Raw genomic sequence first — 20,860 nt, 5'->3', positions numbered from 1 at the left:
CATCATCGCCCCGTACTCGGCAAATGTTGACCTCCTCGACTATATGCTGCGTAAAAAGGCCGCGTACGAGGCACTCAAAGGCATTCCACCGCCGTCAACAGTCGATTCGTTCCAGGGCCAAGAAAACGACATCGTCATTGTCGTCATGGGCACCGCACATCCGAAGCCTGGGCCTGGCTTCACCTCCCACGAGCAACGCCTGAACGTGATGCTTACACGACATCGATGTGGGCTGGTGGTAGTCGGTGACATCAATGTCACTGGAGAATTGGTGGAGGACGAGAGCAAGGGCAAGGGCAAGGGCAAAGAAAAGGACATGGGCAAAGGAAAAGGAAAGGGCAAGGGCAAGGGCAAAGCAAAGGAGGCCGACAAGACGTTTTTGGTGGAGGGTCCCAACGGTGAAATGTATGTCACCAAGGCCTCGGCGCTCCGACATGTCCATGAAACACTTCATAGTGCTGGCCGGGTCATCACTATCCCGGTTGCTAAGAAGGAGGCTGCGGAGACTGGAGAGGCTGGAGAGGCTGGACCGGCTCCAGCCTAATAGATACGGGTCGCTAGCTCTATAGTTATATCATTGAATTTATCTGATAATAATCTGAATATGATGCATCTAAATTACAATAGCGTAAGTTGTAAGCGATGGCATTTGAAGAGTTATCATGTAAGAGACATCTATGTCTTCACGACTGTAAAGATAAAATTGATTCTTCCTTCCACAGCATAGTTTCACTTGGCTGCTCAACACCTTTGCAAAGCACATGCAGGCTAATAGTTCCCCGGCCATTGTCTCCCTCATGACCAGATCACTGGTGTTCAATTAGACAGTCGGCTTTAACCACTTGTAAACTTGTGAAGCGACTGTTCCATTCTGTCTACTTTCCCCAGACCGTTAATCCGGAGGATACCCACCAAGACGGCTCGGGCTTGGAGGTCCGTGCGGCCTTGGTGGGTCTGATGGGCTTCTCCGGACCACCGTGAGGTTTTCGGAACCCGGAGAAGACCAAGTGGAGATGCCAGTCAAGCCAGCCGAGACTCCACCACGGAGACTGGCGCTTGGTGCCTCCCATCTCCTTACTAGGAAACCAACCGAGAGAATGTTGACTTCTGATATGGTGCCCCTCATTTGGAATTTCCTCTTTTTTTTTTTTTTTTGCGAAACTTCATGCACTTGGGACACTTCCACTTCTTCCTTTCTTCTTCCTCACAACAAAAAAAGAGAAATCCACCGACAGACCCCGTTTGAGACTTGAGAAAGACCTTTATTTGCACCTCCGCGAGAGAAGACCGAGATTCAAAGAACCCAGAAAGAAGAAAGAAGAGACCTACGCAAACCCCGAACGGAGCTCCAATCTTGAGATCAACTGCGACTGAAGAAAGACACCCCATCCTCATCCCGGGAGAGGTGCTCCACGACTACAGCTAGTATGAGTGACGACTCTTACCAGGTCTCTCTTAACACGGCTAGAGACCCTCCAGCACCAGTGCTCATGTGGAGAGGTGCCTCAATAACGACTCAAGAAGATTATTCGCTGTCTATTCGAGCAAACCCGACGGACCCACCCCAGCTCACAGTAGGCCATGTCGATGGTCATGATCTAGTAATCTTTGATGATGAAGGAGCGCCTGTGACCCTGAAGGAGGAAGAATGGAGCTTAGTAGAAGTTCTACCGAGAGGAAGGGACTTATACGATCGAATTAAGTTTGCAACTGAAGCTCCGAAGAGAAAAAATAAGGGGAACTTGAGTCAGCAGCTGGCTCTTGATGATGGATGGACCATGAGAATGGAGGAATATTGGAACGATGGATTAGATGAGGAGCGGCAGGCAGAGTGGGACGCACTGCCTGAAGAGTCTCGCGAAGGACCCCGACCGACTAAAAGAGAAGACCCTGTGGTGTCTGGTGCTTATGTGGGGTGGTCTTCCTACATGAACGGACCGGTCTTTGTGAGGAGAGTGCGAACTAAGGGAAACACTTCCAACTCTCGGTTACAAGTAGGAAGTGCCTCCTTCGAAGGGAACGAATTCAAAACAGAGCCCGAGGGGAGCGTCTCCGGCCGCCAAACCATCCTCCATCACTCCATGCTGGTCCGTGGGAACCTAATCCCTCTCAAGCTTTGGGTTAATGGAGACGGAACGTTCTCCTCGCTGTTCAGTAATGGAACACAATCGCTAGAGCAAATCAGAAAAGAGTCCGTCGAGACTCTTAAAGCATTATACAGGGGGTCTCATATCAGCCCGGTGGTTAAGTACGGACCTCTCTCTAACGATCAAGTGGCGTTTGCAGCGCGCAACTTGGATAAGCCCATCAACCCGGCTGCAGAACCAGGACCTCGGAATCCCCTCTGGGGGGACCTAGTATGCGACGCCTCAATATTAAGACGAGGGACTAGCGGACTTTCGGGCTTCCGTATGGGAGTCCCTTTTCTAAAGGCTATGAACATACCAGCAGAACTTCTGGAAGAACTGTGGAAGGTGGCACTCGCCTTCCCGAATGACTTGCTTACCTGTGAGGATATACTACATGGATATTTCTTATGGTACGACATTACCATGGACTCTGAAATGAGTCAGGAAGCGTCAATTGCGGAAGTACAGAGGGGAACTAGGAGAGCGTCGACAGCCTGGACGGTCCCAACGGCGGATGTGGTGGAGTGTATACTGGGTCGCCCCCATTATCTCAGATGGCACGAGGAACTAGGCCTCTCTGAGTATGAACATTTTTTCCGATACATCCACAGGATGTTCAAAACCGACCGGGCCAGACCTGCATTGTCCACCAACGGTTTCACCCTTGACGTGGCCAAGCTAAAGCGCCTCACAATGCAGATTACGTCGAAGGTCCCTGGCTTGAGCCCACAATCCAGACTTGAATTGCTGCCCCATATGATCCCAGGGAGTAAAATGCCAAGAATGGTTCATATGGAACCGTACGTTTACCCCTCTGAGGCTGAATTGGCAATGACGGGTCTCACCTCTGTTTACTTGAAGGGACTCCCCAGTTACAGCGGACACGTGACTCCGAAGGAGACCACCGACAAGGTAACGCTGTGTGTCCCTACTCGGCTGGCCACCAACTCTTTCATTGGGAGCCACAAACCACTTCGAGGGACTCAATGGAGCCTACCAGAGCTGCTGGACGTCATGAAAGTAAGGCACAGTCAAGACAGCGCAGAGACCTTGCTCCTTACAGCACCATTTTTGACAGCAGGCCCCGTGTGGCAGCAAAACCGAGCTTCGATCTCTGAGATGTTTGAGCCACCCGGAACCCGAGGACCAGCTCCTGATCTGGTGAATCCAGACTGGAGTCTGTTCGACTATCTTAGCTCCTCTTCTCGTACCACATACCTACATAAAATGAAGAGTTTCATAGAGCACTTAATAGCCCAGGGTGTTACCATCCCAGATCACAAGAGCCTCATCATAGACCACTGTGGCATGCCCGTCATCGCTGGAGGACCCCCCATGACGCGCCAGATGTTGAGTAGGGTGCCTCCCGACATTTTCCATGGGAGGGGAGGAGAGGACCAATTAAATATTATGGTCACGGAAGCGATAGTCCCAGTCCTGGAGGAGGACGAAGACCGGACGAGACCTACTCCGCTGCTAGCAACAGTTCTGGAAATCATTGAAACTGCACCAGTCCGAAGGCATTTCGCGTGGAACATATTGTATGCCAAGTTATCCAACCCAGAAAATTGCGAGTACCAAACTCGAGAGAGACTCTTGTGGGAGTTGGAGGAGACCGCAGAAGTGGAGGATGTCTCCTGGCGGAAGATGGATGTTCTCGACCGAGAGAATGTGGTTGAACTAATGGAGGGACTTATGGATGCCAACTGGGATGAGATGGAGAAAGCCATCTGTGAGATGGTTGGAATGAATGTCCACCAGGTGGAGGGGGACCTTATTACCGCCCTGAGGGAATTGGATGGAACCTGGGCTGAACGTTGCCAGGACCTTGGATATCAGTTGAGAAAACTCAAGGACTTGCCCGCAATCATCTCCATGGCGGCAGAATACCGCACGCATGAGGTTCGTCGTTGTTGGCGCCGGCTGAAACCTGTCCTAGAAAAGGGGCGCCTACGCCCCTTGATGGAAGGGGTCCTGGCACAGTTGAGAATTCCACTTGCGGAGAGACCCCCCCTTCTGTTGAGACGTGATGAACTGCCGGGATCTGAGACCCTTGATCAGAGGATGGCTGTTTTGCAGCCGGGGTGCTTCTTGCTGGATGACCCATTCGACTCTGGCAGCGGGACGCAATCGTCAGATGACGAACCTTCGACCACACCAACTGGGGACTCTCCATTGGCTACTGAACCAACCTCTGGGCCACTTGTTCAAAGCACTGCATCTGAGTCACAAGATGGATCTAGGGAGCCAATATGCCCTATTACTCCAACAGTCCCCACTGGTGCAGAGCCACCGACCCCTTCTACGCTACCAAGAGACCTCACATTGTCTGCGGGAAACCGCCCTGAACCACCCGCTGAGAGTCTTGCGCCTGCGACAACCGTTGAAAACCTTTTGTCTGTCGCACTTGATGTATCGGGAGAGCAGCGACCCTCTATCACTCCATCTATTTCAACTGGTGGGGAGCCCCCAGCTCTTAGACCCTCCGACCCAGCCGACTTGTTAGCCGGGACCCTCCCCAAATCCTCGAATAATACCGAGATGAGGGCTCTCTCGATTATCATTGATTTAACCAGTGAGGAGGATGAACAAGAAGTGGTGGTGCCTCATACCCCACGACCCTCAACGCTCAAAAGATCTCCGTCTGCCGGACCCTTGCCAGAGGAGCTTGCACGATCTCGACCCCAACCGGGAGGGTCCAACTTGAGACAGCCAATGACCCAACGAAGGGGCCGTTTTCCCACTCCTGCAGATAGGCTGAGCCAACGCTTCGGCACAGGACAACAGGTGCCCATCGTTAGACCAGAGATTTCGACCTTGCGAAGAGAGGGGCTCCCTCGTGCATGGAATCTAATGGGACCGAGTGCCAGAGCTGCGGTATTGGCTCCCACGGGGATAGGCAGGAGGAATCCTCATCTATTTTCTTTAGCACCTGCACCCAGTCTGAGAACCCCACCAACTGCGAACTTGGCTGCCCCGGGGTCTGGCGCGCGCGGGGGGGAGCGGTCTGTCGCTAGCCAATTGGCACTCTCTGAACTGAATTCGACAACTAGCGCCCTTGAGGGCCAATCCGCAACCACCAGCCTCGTGGAATCTATGTTGGAAGACGGTGCCGGAGTCTCACCGGGAGAGACCTACGAATCCGGCGGGGGCTTGGGCGGAGGACCAGATGAAGAGTGAGAGCGGAGGTTCGACGAGTTTGAGGGTCGTTACTAATTCCTTCCCCTCTCTTGTTTCAATTTGCTCTCCTTCTCTAGAACCCATTCAGAAACGAGAGAGGGAGCTTTACGGCCTTGGAACTTTATATCTGCAAACTGCTTGGGATGTTGTCAATGTGCTCTTCACACATGAGACCGTCCTCGCTTCTTTCTTCATTCTCATTTTCCTATTACAGCAAGCGCAAAGGGGGCTTATTTCTGATTATGCGGAGTTTTTTTTTTTTTTTTTTTTCGTGGTACCAAAATGGAGTCCGTCTGGTGAGGAATGGTTTTTTTTTTTTTTTCGTGGTACCAAAATGGAGTCCGTCTGGTGAGGAATGGTTTTTTTTTTTTTTTTTTCGTGGTACTAAAATGGAGTCCGTCTGGTGAGGAATGGGGGGTTTTTTTTTCTTTGGGCCGAAGGAGTTGATTACGCAGCAAAGGTCCATACTATTCTGGGTGAGCAGAAAGGAAGGAGTCTGGGCGTCTATGATCTTGAAGAGATCGTTTTTATCTTATCCGCGAGGAGGGCATGAGGAAGAGAGACCTTATTGAAAGGCTCCTGGTGACTGGCGTATGCTGGATTGTTTCTTTCGTTCCGGACCGTTGCTTTGCAAAGGGGATGGCCTTCTTTTTCTTGGGTTGAGGGGGTTTGAGTTGGGTGAGCAACTGGAACCATACTCCAACATTTCTTAGAACGCTGAGGACAGCCTTTTTTTCAGGAGGGGAAATGATGGGGAAGGCACATCGTGCAATACGTACCCTCTCCCCCAAGTATTTAGTCTAGTCTGAACTCTCTGGTGGGAGCAACAACTTGATCAATACACACACATCTTACTACAATCCTGCCTGTGAGACCCTCTTGTTTTCTGAGGCGTGTTATCACAGATACGCAACCTTAACATTAACAGGCTCCATGATCTCATAACCTTAATTAAACAAAGTGGTCAAGATGGGACATGATGACCCTTAACAAGCTAGGTGGACCTAATTAAATTCGCTGATGGAACGAACTGATTGACCATGATCGAACAGGACGACCTTGATCAAGCACGATAACTGTGTTCAAATCATGAAATGGAGGCATCTCCGTGGAAAGAGTGAGATCGTACGTCGCATGTTTTGCAGGCTTCAAAGACCCCCCATAGAGTTGAAGGTCTACAGCCTGCCAATTCAAGATTTGCAACATTAAAATCTAGACCTCACAGTCCTTAGGAGATCGCCAAAATCGCCAAAGAAGCAGACGAAGGCAAGCGTTGCTGTATGCTTTTTGAAATAAAATGACAAAGCCGGCACCAGCATCTGGCGCTCGTAGAGGCAATCGCCGGTCATCTCTATCTGCTGCAGCTCAGGAACAGCTCGAGCAATACGCCAAGGAAACCGCAAACTTGACTGTCAACCACGACTCCGCGACGCTTGATGATGCCATTCCAGAACGTGATACCATTGAAGAGAGCCCAATTGAGGTGGCAATAAGCCTATAGCCATCAACATGCTCACCAATGGAGGTGCAATTACCCCTCTCCACTCGTCGCTCAGGTGCCCTTCGCTCGACCGATGACTTTCAGCTTGACCACCAGATGCTCGACCATTCATCACCTGAAGATCCGGCAGCTTGAGCTACAACAGACCTGGTCTTCGCTACCTACAGAGACTAAATTATAAGAAGTACACGAAAAGAAGGCGCAAAGCGAATGTGGGAATACGATGGAGACATATGAGCAACACGAGTGGATGTGTATCATTACTACTCTTATATGCGTGCCATCCGGAGTGGTGTGTCGAGCGTTTGCTCAGTCTCAACGTTTTCATAGCCGCTTGTGACCGAATTTCGTATTTGCAGCCATTCTTCACTTTAATTCTCTTCTTCTTTCTTCTGGTCAGAAATCTTCACGTAATCGGCCGTTATTATAAAAGCTATGGCTTCTTCTGTGTCGCATAGGTACGCGGACATGACTTATTTCGGGATCCCACAGCTCACGTCTAGCAAAATGGCGAAATCTTACATGAAGACTCAAACATAAAACGTGCCCAGAAAGGAGTGAAACATGGGTCGACAGTCTTCTGTGTAGTCCATAAACGGTACCTAATATATGAAAGACAATAAACAATAAAACCACTAAGTGCCTACATACATGTATGATGAGGCTTGTATGGACACAAGAGATTAGAAGCAGAGGCAAGGAAGGGAGAAGTTTAGGCAATGCTAGTTGATAAATGTACTCTATTTGAAGCTATGTGCTAATTCTATATGCTTTTTGAGAGCCTGGTTTCGAGTAAATGCCTTGGAGCATTTATCGCACTTCCACTTTTTCTCCCCGTCATGGACCTCCCTCATGTGCCCTTGAAGGCTGCTTTTCTGACCAAATGATTTTTCGCATTTTGGACATTGATGAGGCTTCTCCTTGCGGTGCACTGCAGTAACATGCTCGTTCAAGTTATACCTTGAACTGAAGGTCGTTGTGCATTCCTTGCACTTGTACGGCTTGGGATCATTATGCGCCGTCTTCATGTGCAGCATCAAGTCATCCTCCGTGGCAAATGTCTTGTCGCATTGCTCGCATTCCAAGGACTCGTTGTTGCCATGCGTTTCAACCAAGTGCTTCCGAAGGTCTCGCTCCCGGGTAAATGACTTGCCACATTCTTCGCATCTCAAGAGCTGGTCCTTGCTCTTGGGAGGATCCTGTGGAGGGAGGGTCTTAGCGCTGTCATTGGAGGTGGAGGGCTTGTCCGTGGTGTGATGGTCCGTGCGATGCTTCTCTAGGCCCCGACCAGATGTAAACTTTGCACCACATTCAGCACAGAGAAACCAGTTGTCCCAATACTCCTTGTCGACGTCGTCTTGGATGGGATTGATGGTATCTCTTGGGACGCTCCCATCAACAAACTTGTGCCTCTCTTGACAATGTAGAAGAAGCAGGCCGATACTTGAGAACTGTTGCCCACAGACGCTGCATTGTTGACGGAGGGCGCCTTGATCAGACGCTGCGTTGACCCAGTCATCAATAGGTAGAAGGGGCATGGTGAAAGTTTGCCGCGGTCGGACAGGTAAAGTCGAGCCTCGGGAGCCATTCCAGATATCCATTCCAAATTTTGGATCAATCCTCCAAAAAGTATGGTTCAGAGGGACCCTGCGTAAGAGCGTGCGGATCCAGTCCCAGTCGTCAGTGGCGTAATTACTCATGGCATTGTTTGTGAGCCAAGAATCCATCTCTACCGTCCGGAGACTCAGATCAATGTGTTTGAGGGGGTCAAATTGCTCGCCATTTGTGGCTAAAAACCCAAGCTCCATCGCAATGCCATGATCTGGACCTTTACATAAGGATATCTTGAATGCATGACGGACCCACGGCACCATGGGCAGGCCCCAGCGATCGAGGTTGTAGAACATGACCTCTTCTATAGTTGCTGTCGGCCTCTCCTTTTTGATCTGAGCAATCCGATCGCTGAAATAAGCCGCCATCCAGTAGGTCATGGTGGTTCCGTTCAACTCAGCCTCCCCGTGCCCAGCCGCTTCCCCATGCTTGTTGCAGTGCTTCTTGAGATTTCGTACCAGAAAGTGGCTCAAGGAGGTGACATTGTTCCAGTCCCATCTATTTGCCTGAGCTTGAGGCCGTGACAAGATGTGAAAAGGGTAGAAAACCCTATCGCGGAGACGTGGGGACGGGATGGTGAGACAGTACACAAACTCGTACTGCGTGAGACCATATTTGGACGCGATTTGGACAAGCGTGTGGTACATGTTCCTTCCAGCCGTAATGCCAGAAGGCTGAATGCTGCCGGATGTGCCTTCGCTGGTATGAAAAAGGTCACGCGAATTGAGTCCGGAGAGCAAGCGGTCAACTATAGGGCGTCTGGACCCCGTTCTGAGGACCTCCAGGGTGTCTCTCTGCTCTTGTGGCGTCCACTGTTGCCATGATTTGATTTGATCAACGTGTGGACTCTCCAAATGGAAAATGTGTTGCAGAGTGGCAACGTTGGACAGCGCATTATATATCCATGCCCATTCGGATTTCCGTGCCTCAAAGCCCATTTTCTCATCATGGCAATTGAGCCATGCGGCAACCAGCGGCAGATAGATGGGTGGGTGTCTCTTTTTGGCATAATTGACAGCTGTCGCAATGATGCATACGTTGGGATTGGCATGGTATGCAATGCGACCATCCTCTTTGATAACGTATGGATATATGGCCTCTAGAGAAGTGCTGCGGGGGCCTGGTGTCCATGACAAGGTAGTCCCTGTATAATCACAGACTCGTGTGACCAGATCGCCATTATAAGGCTGCAAAGAACTTCCCAAGCTTGTCGAGAGGGCGACAAAATCTGCAGCCAGGGTACCAGGCGTTGAGAGAGGCAGTTTTTGGTCGGTCTTGTTTTGGTTCGCCTTCAACGCGGACTCAATTTCCCATATTGCGGTGAGCCGTGGTGCCGATTCAATGTGCGTCTGGGGCTTGAGGGGTTGCGGCCCAACGCGAATGACCTCTTTTGTGTTGACGTCCAGGGGGGGGGTGTCAGGGGACTCCTAGTCGCTGGAACCCTCATGAACTGGGACGTCTTTAACTGGGACGTCGTTGTCGTTTTCATCGTCGTCGTCTTCTATAATCTTCCGTCCGCGGAGCGTACGACGGGAAGATGCTGGAGGTGGGGAAGGAGAAGGAGAAGCGTCCAATTGACGCTGGCGTTTGGATGATGTAAGTGCAATTGGGGATGCACTTCGCTTCTGCTGAGCTGCCTGTCTGGGGGAATCTGTAATACATTGTTAGCAGATGAATATAAACCAATTGGAGAAGGACTTGCTGCTGGGAGACATGATGCCGGCTGCAAACACGTAGGCGAATACACGTAGACAGCCACCTTTAGAACTCCCTGCCCTAAGTGGGTTTTACGCCAACAAAGAAAGTACCAGTCCCCGAGAGGCGCTGGTCTAACAGGAAGAACTAAAGGCGCTGCTACCGGAGGCAGAAACGCGAACGACGAGGGGGGGGGGGGGGGGTTGATCTACACGGTAGATCAAAAAAAACGGCAAAAGTCTCGGCGCAAAGACAGGCGGGCAGGCAGAAAAGGGGCAAATAGACGGACGGACGACGGGAGAAGAAAGAAGAGGATCAAAGACAAGTATGAAGAGGATGGCAAACCTTTTGATATATAGACGGATCATGTGAGCAACTGATCCATACAGGCAGGAGATCTCACCCTCTTTCCAAATACGACTGCATCGTCAGTTTATGACGCTCTCTGGAGGAGAACACCGCCATTTGCAGGCAATTCGCTGTGAAGACATTGTCCATCTCGATCAAGCTCTTTCCCAGATGATGGCGCCAACAGCCAATGGGATTCAGGCCAACGCCAAGACATGACGTTTCCCCCACCACAAAACGGCTCGCCAGACCGATTTTCATGAAGCCATCGTGAGTTTTTGGGGTGCTCCTTCCCACGAACAGTCTCCGAGTAGCACTACCCATGGGTCCAGAACCATTTGGACCCACACGCCATCGTTGGATGGGAGTTCCTTCCTTCAAAAATCGTCAGTCCAAGGCGGTCCAGGCACGGGAGGAAGGGGCGTACAAGTATTAGACACCAAGGATATGCCCTATCTCATACGAGAAAAGAAGTGCTGCTACCCGAGTTGCTGCTCTTTCCACCTCACAGGTCCTTCGTCTTCGTATTCGCCGTCATCATACATGGAGAAGTTCTTAGCCATGATGCGCAGCGAACACATTTTCTTCCTAGGATTGCTTGACAGTGACGGAAATAAAAAGGTCTTGAAAAGAGGAGAGTTACGTTGTAACTGCAATATGCTGTTGGTTGAATCTGGGCGATGAGATGTGGTTGTCACTCAGCACGCGTTGCCAAAGGGAACAAAACAACCAAAAAGTTTTGGTGGCATCTACTGGTGGGTCCATACACCGGTCAACTGCCGTTGTTCCGACAAGTGGGTCTATTCTAGGCACCGATTTTAGTGTGGAACCTCGGCGTTCCCAACCAAATGCTCCCTCCGTAGCTCACGGAGGTACTCCAAAAATAACTTCAGTCACACCAAGGCGAACGTACCTCTCTGTGTTGGGGATGCATCTTGCTTAGTACCTAGGTGCCTTGGCGCTTTTACGTGCCAATCGCTCTACAGTCAACACGCGATCAGTTATTCATGACTTGCGAGCCGCAAAGAACTCTGCAGATTGCCCAGATTTGGTGCATCTTTCTTGGGACCTACGTAGATTAAATTTGCCGCCGTACACAGCCTTGATTGCGCCCCCACTCCAGATCATGTTTTCGAGACTGTTGTTGATGTCGAAACTTCGGCTTCGCGTGCTTACAGACATGTAGGAAAGGCCTCTAGCAAACGACATCTAGAGTAGTTGCCAGCGTTGGATCAGCACCATAATGTATGCCAAAGCCTGCAATGGTTCCATGATCGTCCATAAGAAATATGAAAGATGATGTGGCTTTGCGATTGAACTGCATTGGAATGGGACATACTAAGACCCTATTTGATAGGGTAATTGGAACGGATTTTGGCGCGTAGGTTCATAAAGTTGAGTAGACGGTCGTCGGACACACATGTACATAGGTACCTACCTATTGGGCAATATCCACAATTAGTGAATGTAGAAATGAGTACCTTGACCTACCACGTCAAGTGTCTTTCTTGTTGATTTTCACATCAAGTGACGCAAACTAGGTACCACTTGAGCAACAATGTAGTTGGATTCTTTCGTTCAGATCTACCACCACTGGTGAAATGCTGGTCAGATATTGATTTCTTAGCCGAGGCTAGGCTTTCTAGTCATCATAGGCAAAAAGACTTTAAGAATGTTCCAATAAAGGACAATCCTTGGTCTCTGCAGAGAGGTGGAGAAAAGATGAGCATTTGTCTGTGCATTATTGCCAATAGCTCGGCTTGTTAAGTTTGGCCACTTGACTGGTGATGGAGAGAAGGGCCATTTGAAGGGTCTTGGCACCTCGTCACAAACCAATCCGAAAGACCGTACATCCACCATTCACGAATAAACTTTCTTGGACAAATTTCTCCGGCTCTTGCATCCCAAGTGACAAAAGCCCTTGTTCTACTTGCTGTAAAAAAGCTGCACGCCTTAGATCACTCATCCTGGAGGATCTCTGCCCAGTTGTAGGGGCTGTTCTCCTTTCGTAAAGCCCGGGAGAAACAAACTGTAAAAGTAGAATGTCAAACGCAATATCCATCACCGATGCCAAGGGATTGTCGGCCTCCACGTGGGCAGGAAGACGACTCCTGTTAAGCAGTCGTGAGACGACCTAAACGATATTTAGTATCCCGGGATGGACGCAATAACTGACTGCCTTAGCAAAGACTGCTGTTCGCTCTTCTGCATCGCCCTATGTCGTCCAGATGAACAGTAAAAGGAAGCTTATGGCATGTCCTCAAACTCTCGCAAAAGCTTCTGACCATAAGAAATACTGAGGTTTATGGAGTCCAGCCAACTACTCAACCGGAAGCTGTGTGGAGGGACCAAGCATCTGCAAGCAGAGTTCTCGACTTTGTTGGGAGCCGTAGAAGCGCCAGCCTGTCTATCAAGCAGCGGAGGTGCGCATTTGGCTCGCGAAGACAGATAGAGTGGGTAAGGGAACCCCCTTTATGTTAGCAACTTGGGTGTGAGCGCTGTTATTGAAGGCTCTTCTCCTAGTATATCGAACGATACCGCTCTTCAGCTGATTATTTTCTACCAGCCGTAGCTAGAGGATTCAGAAGGGCCTCTGCCATCATACACTCTAGTCTTGTTCTACGTATGGTGATGAAAACCCTAAGCTTTGGGGATTTAGAATGAAGTAGGAGCTTTGGCAATAACTTAAAAAAAAAAAATGCGGTTGGACATGAACCAGAGTGAGTGAAATAGTGGCGAGCACTTAATAGAACATAAGGCGTTGTGAAAAAAATGATTACCAGTCCTTTTGTTCGATGGTCGACTTACGTGGAACACGCTTTGCGCGCCGCGTGAAGAAGAAACCGTGTGGATACGTACGACTCAAAATATTTCTTTGCTATGGAGACGTGATCTCTAGATACGGCTGAAGAGTGCTGTAATGTCACAACGGGTATCGATACGGTTGTAGAGTGCTAGTTGGTCGTATGATGCAATGCACTTCAACTAACAGGATCTATTCTATATATTTTGGAGGTATTACTTTACCACTAAGGAGAACACTATTAGTTTCACTTTGCTAAATTTCCTGCGACGCCTCAGAGATGTGTTCTGCGGAGTAAGTATACGGGATGTGAGCTCGTGATATCTCTCCTCCTGACACCCGATTAACCCATGGGTTGCTGGCTTTAGATTGTAGTCTTTGAGGAGCGGCTATGTTCGGAGGGCGGTTGACTACAGGTTGCGGCTTTGGTAATAAGACATGTGGACATCAAACCTCTCCTTCGTACACCGGGTGGCCTTCAACGGTCAGCGGAGGGGGATACGGTAAAGAGTGTCCGATCTGATCGACCATGCTTGCCTTGATGCGAGTATCATGAGGCAAGATTTAATGTCGTAGAAGTTTTTGTCGAGCCCATTTTTGAGGCAAGACAGAGCTTCTATACGAATTATGCTCGAGACATATTGGCATCATATCGATATTGCAGGCTAAGCTCGCGCTATAGTATTTATTGGTAAAGAACTGCTCAAGGAAGATTTAGGGGAGGCGAAAACTCGAACTGCTTTGAACCCATTTCGTCGGTCGATAAGTTTTCTCCTTTCTTCCATTGAATGAGACATTGTGATTGTGAGGACACTGAAAACCCTTCTTTCATGACGGGATCGGCAGGATGCCGCTTCAAGAGCTTCCTTTTGTTTTCCGGTGGATATGTCTGCGGCTGTAAGGATCAGGTATTATAATCCCCCTTCTTTCCACGGTGGCATCAGGTAGCTTGCCGCTCGACAAGCTTTCTCCTAATGAATGAGCCATTGGATCGTGAAGTCACTAGATAGCATTGGCTGCTTCGCTCGAAACAGCATTTGGGTTCGTTTGAGGCTCCTTAGCATCTCCAATAAGTCAGTAACTCGTTGCCAAAACCAATCATACTCTATGTGCGTACCTCGTACTTTAGCACCTGATGCCTTGATAAAACTAGGCCCGAACTTCCGATGACCGATTTCCATAGTCTTCCAGTCGAGAAGAAAGGGGGTGGTACCGAACTGCGTTTCGCATGACACAGATGCGGTTAGCATTGCTAGTGAGACGTGTGGTCATGTAGACCTTGATTGCTTTTGCTTGAGCATCATATGGGTTTGTTCCATGGCAGAGACCTTTTCTCTCAACGGCTGCATTTTCCTGATCTGCACTGACATTGAATTCGAACAGTTATCTCATAGTTCCATTGCTTTGCAAGCTTCATTGCCTTTTCCTTTCTTCCTCTTCCCTCTCAGGGGTTATAGTTGGCAGAGGGGCGTACTTTGATGCTCAATGTTGTCACTCTAGAGCTATTGGCTATCGAATTCGGCCCTGCTTTAACCCAGCAGCTTGTTGAGACATTACGACGAGCGCAGATCGGAGGCACAGCGGCCATGCCGCGATAGGAATATATGGACACGGTTGATCGAGGCAGGCTGATTGATTTGAAGTTGGAAGGAGGGAGGCGGTGCGCGGCGCGACAATCGATTGTATCGAGAGCGAAGAAATGGGGAAATGGCTCCTCTGAGAGTGGAAGAATAGTTCCTCTGGCTCGGGGCGACACTGAAATGCTAGCCACAGCCGTGTAGTGAAACATGGTGTGTTTGACGGACTCTAGGTTCTGCCTTACCCATCAGTTTGCTGAGAATAGGTAGGAATAAGGTATCCGGCAGTCTGTCCGGAGCCCTGTGATATATTAAATGCCATGGTCACATTGGAAGAGCTGCGGACTCACTCATTTGCGCAACTCTAATCACATCGTATCCCTGCTAGATGGCTGGGTTTGTGAAAAAAAGAATTTTTAATTGGGGCCCAGAATTGATATGGCGAAAGCTCAATGGGCATTATTCGAATGATAACCAAGGCCGATGAGATGGGCAGCGGCTATTCCAACACCTTGGTAGATGCACACGTTGCTATCCCAAGTAAAGTCGGCCTGAGTCATGGCCGTGTAGTCAAGAGGCAAGAGTAGCACCATAATGCCTATGCACGGCGACTCGTCCGTTCTCGATCCAAAACAAGATGAAGGCTCCTGAGTAGAGGGGGACGGGTGTTGGGCTTGATGCTCCCCACTGCTCTCTGCGATGTGTTCCGTAGACTGAGCATGAATGCCGTGAGCACTGTCGTTGCACAAAGGATCCCCACCTAAAATTCACGTCGTTTGTTGGCTGCTCGGAATTTTGGAAGTTCTTGTAGCGGCTGTGAATAGGTGATTTTCAAAACTGGATGAACACTCTCCGGAAAACTTCCCCTTATTCCTCTTTTTTCTATCTACATAATATTTATCAATACATGTAATATCTCGGAAAATTCGAATGAGAGCTGTGCTTCTCGGCGATTTGAGTCACAAGAATAGAATTAAGGTATATAAGGGTAGAGAAGAGAACTTCAATCGCTCCCTGGGGGGCGGGTCCCACTAAGCCTTTCAGCCAATGACCTGCCACCTGGGGAGTAGTGCCGGCCCCCTCCCACTTGGTCTAGGGGGCTGGCACTATAATCTTATTGCCGGTGCCGGCCTCTGGTCACAGGTTCGAATCTCGAGCGAGGGGTTTTCTTTTTTGTTCTTCTTCATTCTTCCTTCTTCTTCCTTCTTCTTCTTTTTGTGCATTACGCATACTATTTGTATGTATTACGTTGGGAGAAGTGATCTATTTGAGTATGTTGCAAAATATATGATGTTGTGAAAGGGGCAAAATCGAGTTGCTATCCGGAATACAAAAAGCATCAAATGCTGTCACCAAGTGACAGGTAATCGGTAATTGTTCACAATCTCAGGGCCGCTCTTCGTTCTTTTGCGCAAGTCTCCAATCGACGATTTCTCTGACTCCATTTATGTCTGTCTAGGTAACTACACGTCCCTAGTATTCCACCGAATCATCAAGAAGCAATTCCCACGAAAAACGCTGGCAGTCAAGCTCGAGCTCGCGCAGCGCGCGGCTTTATGAAATCAAGCAAAGCTCTTGATTCATTCCTCAATAGAGACAAGAAAGATGAATTTGTGTTGCGGAATCAGTCCAGCAATAACCAGAATTTCTCTGAAGCGCAGGAATAGGCTACGTACCCCAAAAGGAAGGCTGAAAGCAAATGGGACGATAGCACTCTTGATGCAGCAGGGTTGGAAATGGGATCGCCTCCAGCTCCGAAAAAAACGCATGATGTTCAGTGATGAGACAAAGGTGCCCTCGAAGGCTCGGGCTTTTGACAACTGCCAGTCGAGGCGATTGTACAATCTCATTGATTCGCTTTGGTCTTACTCAAGACATTGTTTCCCGTATACCTCTCCGTCGAAATGAATGCGCCATCTCCAACAAAATACCGATAACTATCTGCAGGTATCCAGCCACAACAAATAAACAAGACGAAGCACATAATTTATCGATTGATCTCCCATAAGCACGCAATGGCCAGGGAAATGCCGCCAAAGCGTCGATGAGGAAAGTCTCATCGCCTACACCGACTACACCGACTACACCGACTACACCACTTGGCAAGCTGCGAGGAAACCTAAGCCCGACTACACTCAAACCTTGGTGAGGGAAGCAAGCTTGACAAGAGATAGACCAACACCGCGCCTCTCGAGAAGGACGAAGATGTTCACCCTGCCAGCTCTGGAGGCAAGAAGCAGCGTGAGCGAGAGTGCAAGGTGAAGCGACTGTTGATTCCAACTCTTCAGTAAAGAAAGGAAAAACTGGACAAATAATTCCTCTGGCACGCAGTTGGTACTGAAATGCTGGAAGAGGTCTTTTGCAAAAAGCGTAGTCATTTGAACGTTTCGGGTGAATGGCCACCAACACCCTGCTTCGTCGAGCTTGACGAAATGGCGATGATCATGGAGGCGAGCGAGCTCGTGGAGGAAACCTCCGCGGTGGACACGAGGGCCAGGGCGCTCCAATCAATACAAGGACACATGGAATGCCTCAAACTTGACACTCCTGTTCTCTAACTCACATTGTCAATTTTAGATACAGCAGTAAGTTGTGCCACCTTATCTTGCCTCGTGACTTTACGCAGGAGATTCGCGACCGTCTGGTACACAACTTGCGAATCCGTGAAGTTGATTTTTGACAGCAACATGAGGAGGAGCTTTTCCATGTGCATCTAGGACAGCCTCCTCGTCATCAGTTGCAGCTCGGACCTGCTAAGCAACAGAGCTTGCTTGTTAGTGATGAATCCCCAGCTTGGGGATAGAGCGATATCAATCGCAGTTGTGCGGTCTTGAGTGGTAGCACCTTGTCCTTGGGACCCTGTTGTTCTAGCTTGCGATGAGCTCGTAGGCAGCTCCACCCTCTTATAGGCCGGCGTGTAGTCTATAATTAAATTCTCGCTCAGCCGAGATGGGATCGCGGGCGTATGTGGTGTGTGCGGTGACACTGGCTTCCCAAGGGGGAAAAATGTAGACAGCAAAATTCGCTGATGCCAGTCAGATTTGCGAGTTACCTGCTTGAAACGGTTGATGAGCGATTCAAGCTATGAAGAGGGACGAACGAAGCTTTGCCAGCGCTTGGCTTTTCCCGTTTGGTTCTTTTAAATCTGACCTCTACCTCCCAACTACCGACATAAACATGGTCGTGTGTTCTACCAGCTTCATGAGAGGCGGCCTGCCACATACCTCAGCGCCAGAAGCTGGCTGTACAAGTTCCGTTAGTTGCTGGTAGCCCAGCTAGTTGCCGCGTTCGACTCGATCAAGGTTATTGCCCACGCTCGAATCCCGCCCGTTAAAATTCGTTGACAAGGCCAACGGACTGAGAGTCGACATATCCTTTGAAAATCTGGTTGAGTCACTGCGATCGAAACCTTTGCGCGCTGGAAGAAGGAGTATCCAGCACTATCCTCCTCACTCTGATCAAGCACTTTCTTCTTATACGGGGCTTGAACGAACCCATCAATGGAGGCTTGGGAGGATTCACCATCATTTGTGAATGTCATGTGCAGGGTGTAGGAGACTGTTGACTTCGTCTCTTCTAATACAGAAGGAAGAAGTGGAAGAGTACCTAGTTTCTCTGACTCAGGGGCGGTTCTAAACTGCTAGAAGAAATGGAATGTTACTGCGGCGGCTGTGCTGGTGAATGAAGCGTTCCTGTCGCGGCCTTACAATAATGCCCTTGGAGTCCAGAAAGTTTCTTCCACAGCCTCGCTCGCCTCCACGACCGCCACGAGTTCTCTCATTTACCAACAATTTTGCCACCGTTGGTAGAGGATGTCTGGAGAACGGCATCTCTTCAAAAGTTCTTAATAGACGGTGGTTTGCTGCTTATTGGAGGGCTGCGAGTATGTGTTGCCATTATATTCCAGCTCAGGAGGTAACTGTTGCAAAATTTGGCCCATCAGAGTGATTCAGAGAAGGAATCGTTTGAACATGAATCCACCAGTATGGAGCCTATTACTGCATAACCGCCCTACTGTTACACGCAATGCAAGTCTCTTACTCGTCCTGGATACGGTCTAAGCGTTGTGCCAATATGTATATGCAATCTGTTTTGATCCCGTCAATATTCCTCAAGCAGGAGAAAAAAAATCCCACTGCTAGCTCCCGAATACCAGTGTCTCAATCATACCTCAAAAAATCATGCCCATTCCACGATGCCTTGGTAAGCTACGCCTTCAAAAGCTAGCAAAGGCACCTTTTTCCCAACAGGCTTGTTAGCTTATCAAGAGGAACTTGGGCTTTCCGATTTTGTCGGACCTCGAGACTGAATCCGTGGCTGCAACGCATGCTGAATGGTAGAGAATGAGGGTCCACGGCGACGTTGGAGAAATCTACTGTTTCTCTGGCATGTCCAGTCTAGGCCCCTGTCTCGGTTACCAGAAAATGGAGGGACTCCCAGCAATCAAAGGTCCGGTTGGGTGAACAAGATGGGGTGCAAAAAGACTTGGACCATCGGAGGATGTTGTGGGTCCAGGAGGGACCCACAATGCGAAATGTGGAACACACTAAATGTGATGGCACTACCTATCATCCACTTGATACTCACACTACTCAGTAATGCAGAACGAAACAATGCAATGAAAGAAGAAAGAGGGAAGGAAGGAAGGAGGAAAGAAAATAAGGAAAGAGGGAAAATGAAGGGGAAAAAAAAAACTCCCGTTCAAGATTCGAACTGGCAACTAAAAAATAAGGCGTGGCTTCATTACTCGATGGATACCAGTCCACGAATGGCGCTGGTTCCCCTACACCACTCCCCGAAGAGAACGATCAACTTTACACTACTCTTCGTTATATACCTAGCACCTGCTTCTAAGTAGTTGGATTTCTTAGGTGCCTGTGTAGGTAGGTAGTACTAGAGCTTATTTCTGGTTTCCAAGATGTACTTGAGACCAAGAAAATGACAAAACAGACACAGGGCGGCTTGTAATGCTGCCAGCATCGCCATCCTGGCTGGTGGAGCGCTCATTGATGGCCGGCATGCTATACCGTCGACGCTGAGTTTCGTCAAATCCGCAGCATGCTCGCAAAGGTCCAAAATCCTGCGGCTTACACGGAGTTTAATGATCCTAGGTGGTACTATCCTATATTATCATGATACTGGCTTCTATCTTTTTTTCTGTGACCATCTGAATCATTATCATTACATACACCACTAGATATCTCAATATTGTGCATGATGCATACATTGTCAACGTATTTATTACTGTTCGTCGTAGAGATTGATATCCTCCTGCCTCCGCCAACCAGTTTGACAAAACGTACAGCACACCCAAACCAGTGTCCTCCGAAAATATATACTACAGTACATGTATTAGAGTCCAGTATTTCGTCAGCCTCGTCATCGTTGAATACATGAAAAGAAAGCCAGCTTCGGGATTTTGTATAGAAGCCACGCTCCAAGATCCATTCCAGCACATATCCAGCGCATTCGTTGTGCTAATCCGTGTATTGCCCCAGCCAGTTTGCGAGCGTCCCCAAAACAAAGTCCTCCTCCCAAAACCCCCTCCCAGACCTCAAAGTGGTCCGAGATGGCCTAGAAACGCCATGCACTATGCCTTGAGTCAAATAGAGAAGCTGCTCCACTTCCCATCCTCAGTGGACCAAACAAGAAAATAAATAAATAAATAAAAACGCCTTTTTCAAATGGGTATATGGTGTACCGTTTGTTGCTAGCCGATCGCATCTTTTCAAAACTCTCTGGCCAGTAAGTGCTGCATGGACGCTGTGCTGCATCAAACTCGGCTTGATCTCGCCGCCGGGCCAGATTGATAATCTACTGCTCCTGTGCTTGATTTAAGCATGCTACCTGGTGTGCGGGAGCTTGTAGTAAAGGCATACGTTGTATGTGTTGCTCTTCGCGACGCAGCTGTAGTCGAAGAGATATCCGCTTCCTGGCGCACATCACTTCGGACGTATAAGTCTCATTTCTTCATGCCTATCGGGCATGCTGAGTTTGGCGCGTGTGTATGGCCCCA

General features: G+C 49.1%; 3 protein-coding genes across 3 annotated transcripts; 2 read left to right on the top strand and 1 right to left on the bottom strand.

Annotated features, from left to right (window-relative positions):
• Positions 1–46: 46 nt before the first annotated feature.
• On the top strand, positions 47–259 carry TRIVIDRAFT_9480 (uncharacterized protein; the record flags this gene model as incomplete). Its single annotated transcript, XM_014094520.1, has 1 exon — positions 47–259. A coding segment is annotated over one exon (213 nt), but the record flags the coding sequence as incomplete, so codon positions are not given.
• Positions 260–1,427: 1,168 nt separating this feature from the next.
• Positions 1,428–5,309, top strand: TRIVIDRAFT_227858 (uncharacterized protein; the record flags this gene model as incomplete). The annotated part of the gene is made up of 1 exon (XM_014094654.1): positions 1,428–5,309. One exon carries the CDS (start codon positions 1,428–1,430, stop codon positions 5,307–5,309), a length of 3,882 nt encoding a protein of 1,293 aa, XP_013950129.1.
• Positions 5,310–7,541: 2,232 nt separating this feature from the next.
• Positions 7,542–8,536, bottom strand: TRIVIDRAFT_217118 (uncharacterized protein; the record flags this gene model as incomplete). Its single annotated transcript, XM_014094653.1, has 1 exon — positions 7,542–8,536. The coding sequence occupies one exon, from the start codon at positions 8,508–8,510 to the stop codon at positions 7,551–7,553; it is 960 nt and encodes a 319-aa protein (XP_013950128.1).
• Positions 8,537–20,860: the final 12,324 nt, after the last annotated feature.

Source organism: Trichoderma virens (assembly GCF_000170995.1).
Source record: "Trichoderma virens Gv29-8 chromosome Unknown TRIVIscaffold_91, whole genome shotgun sequence".
NCBI lineage: Eukaryota > Fungi > Ascomycota > Sordariomycetes > Hypocreales > Hypocreaceae > Trichoderma > Trichoderma virens.
The sequence above is the reverse complement of the archived record's forward strand: the minus strand, read 5'-3'. Positions and strand labels throughout refer to the sequence as shown.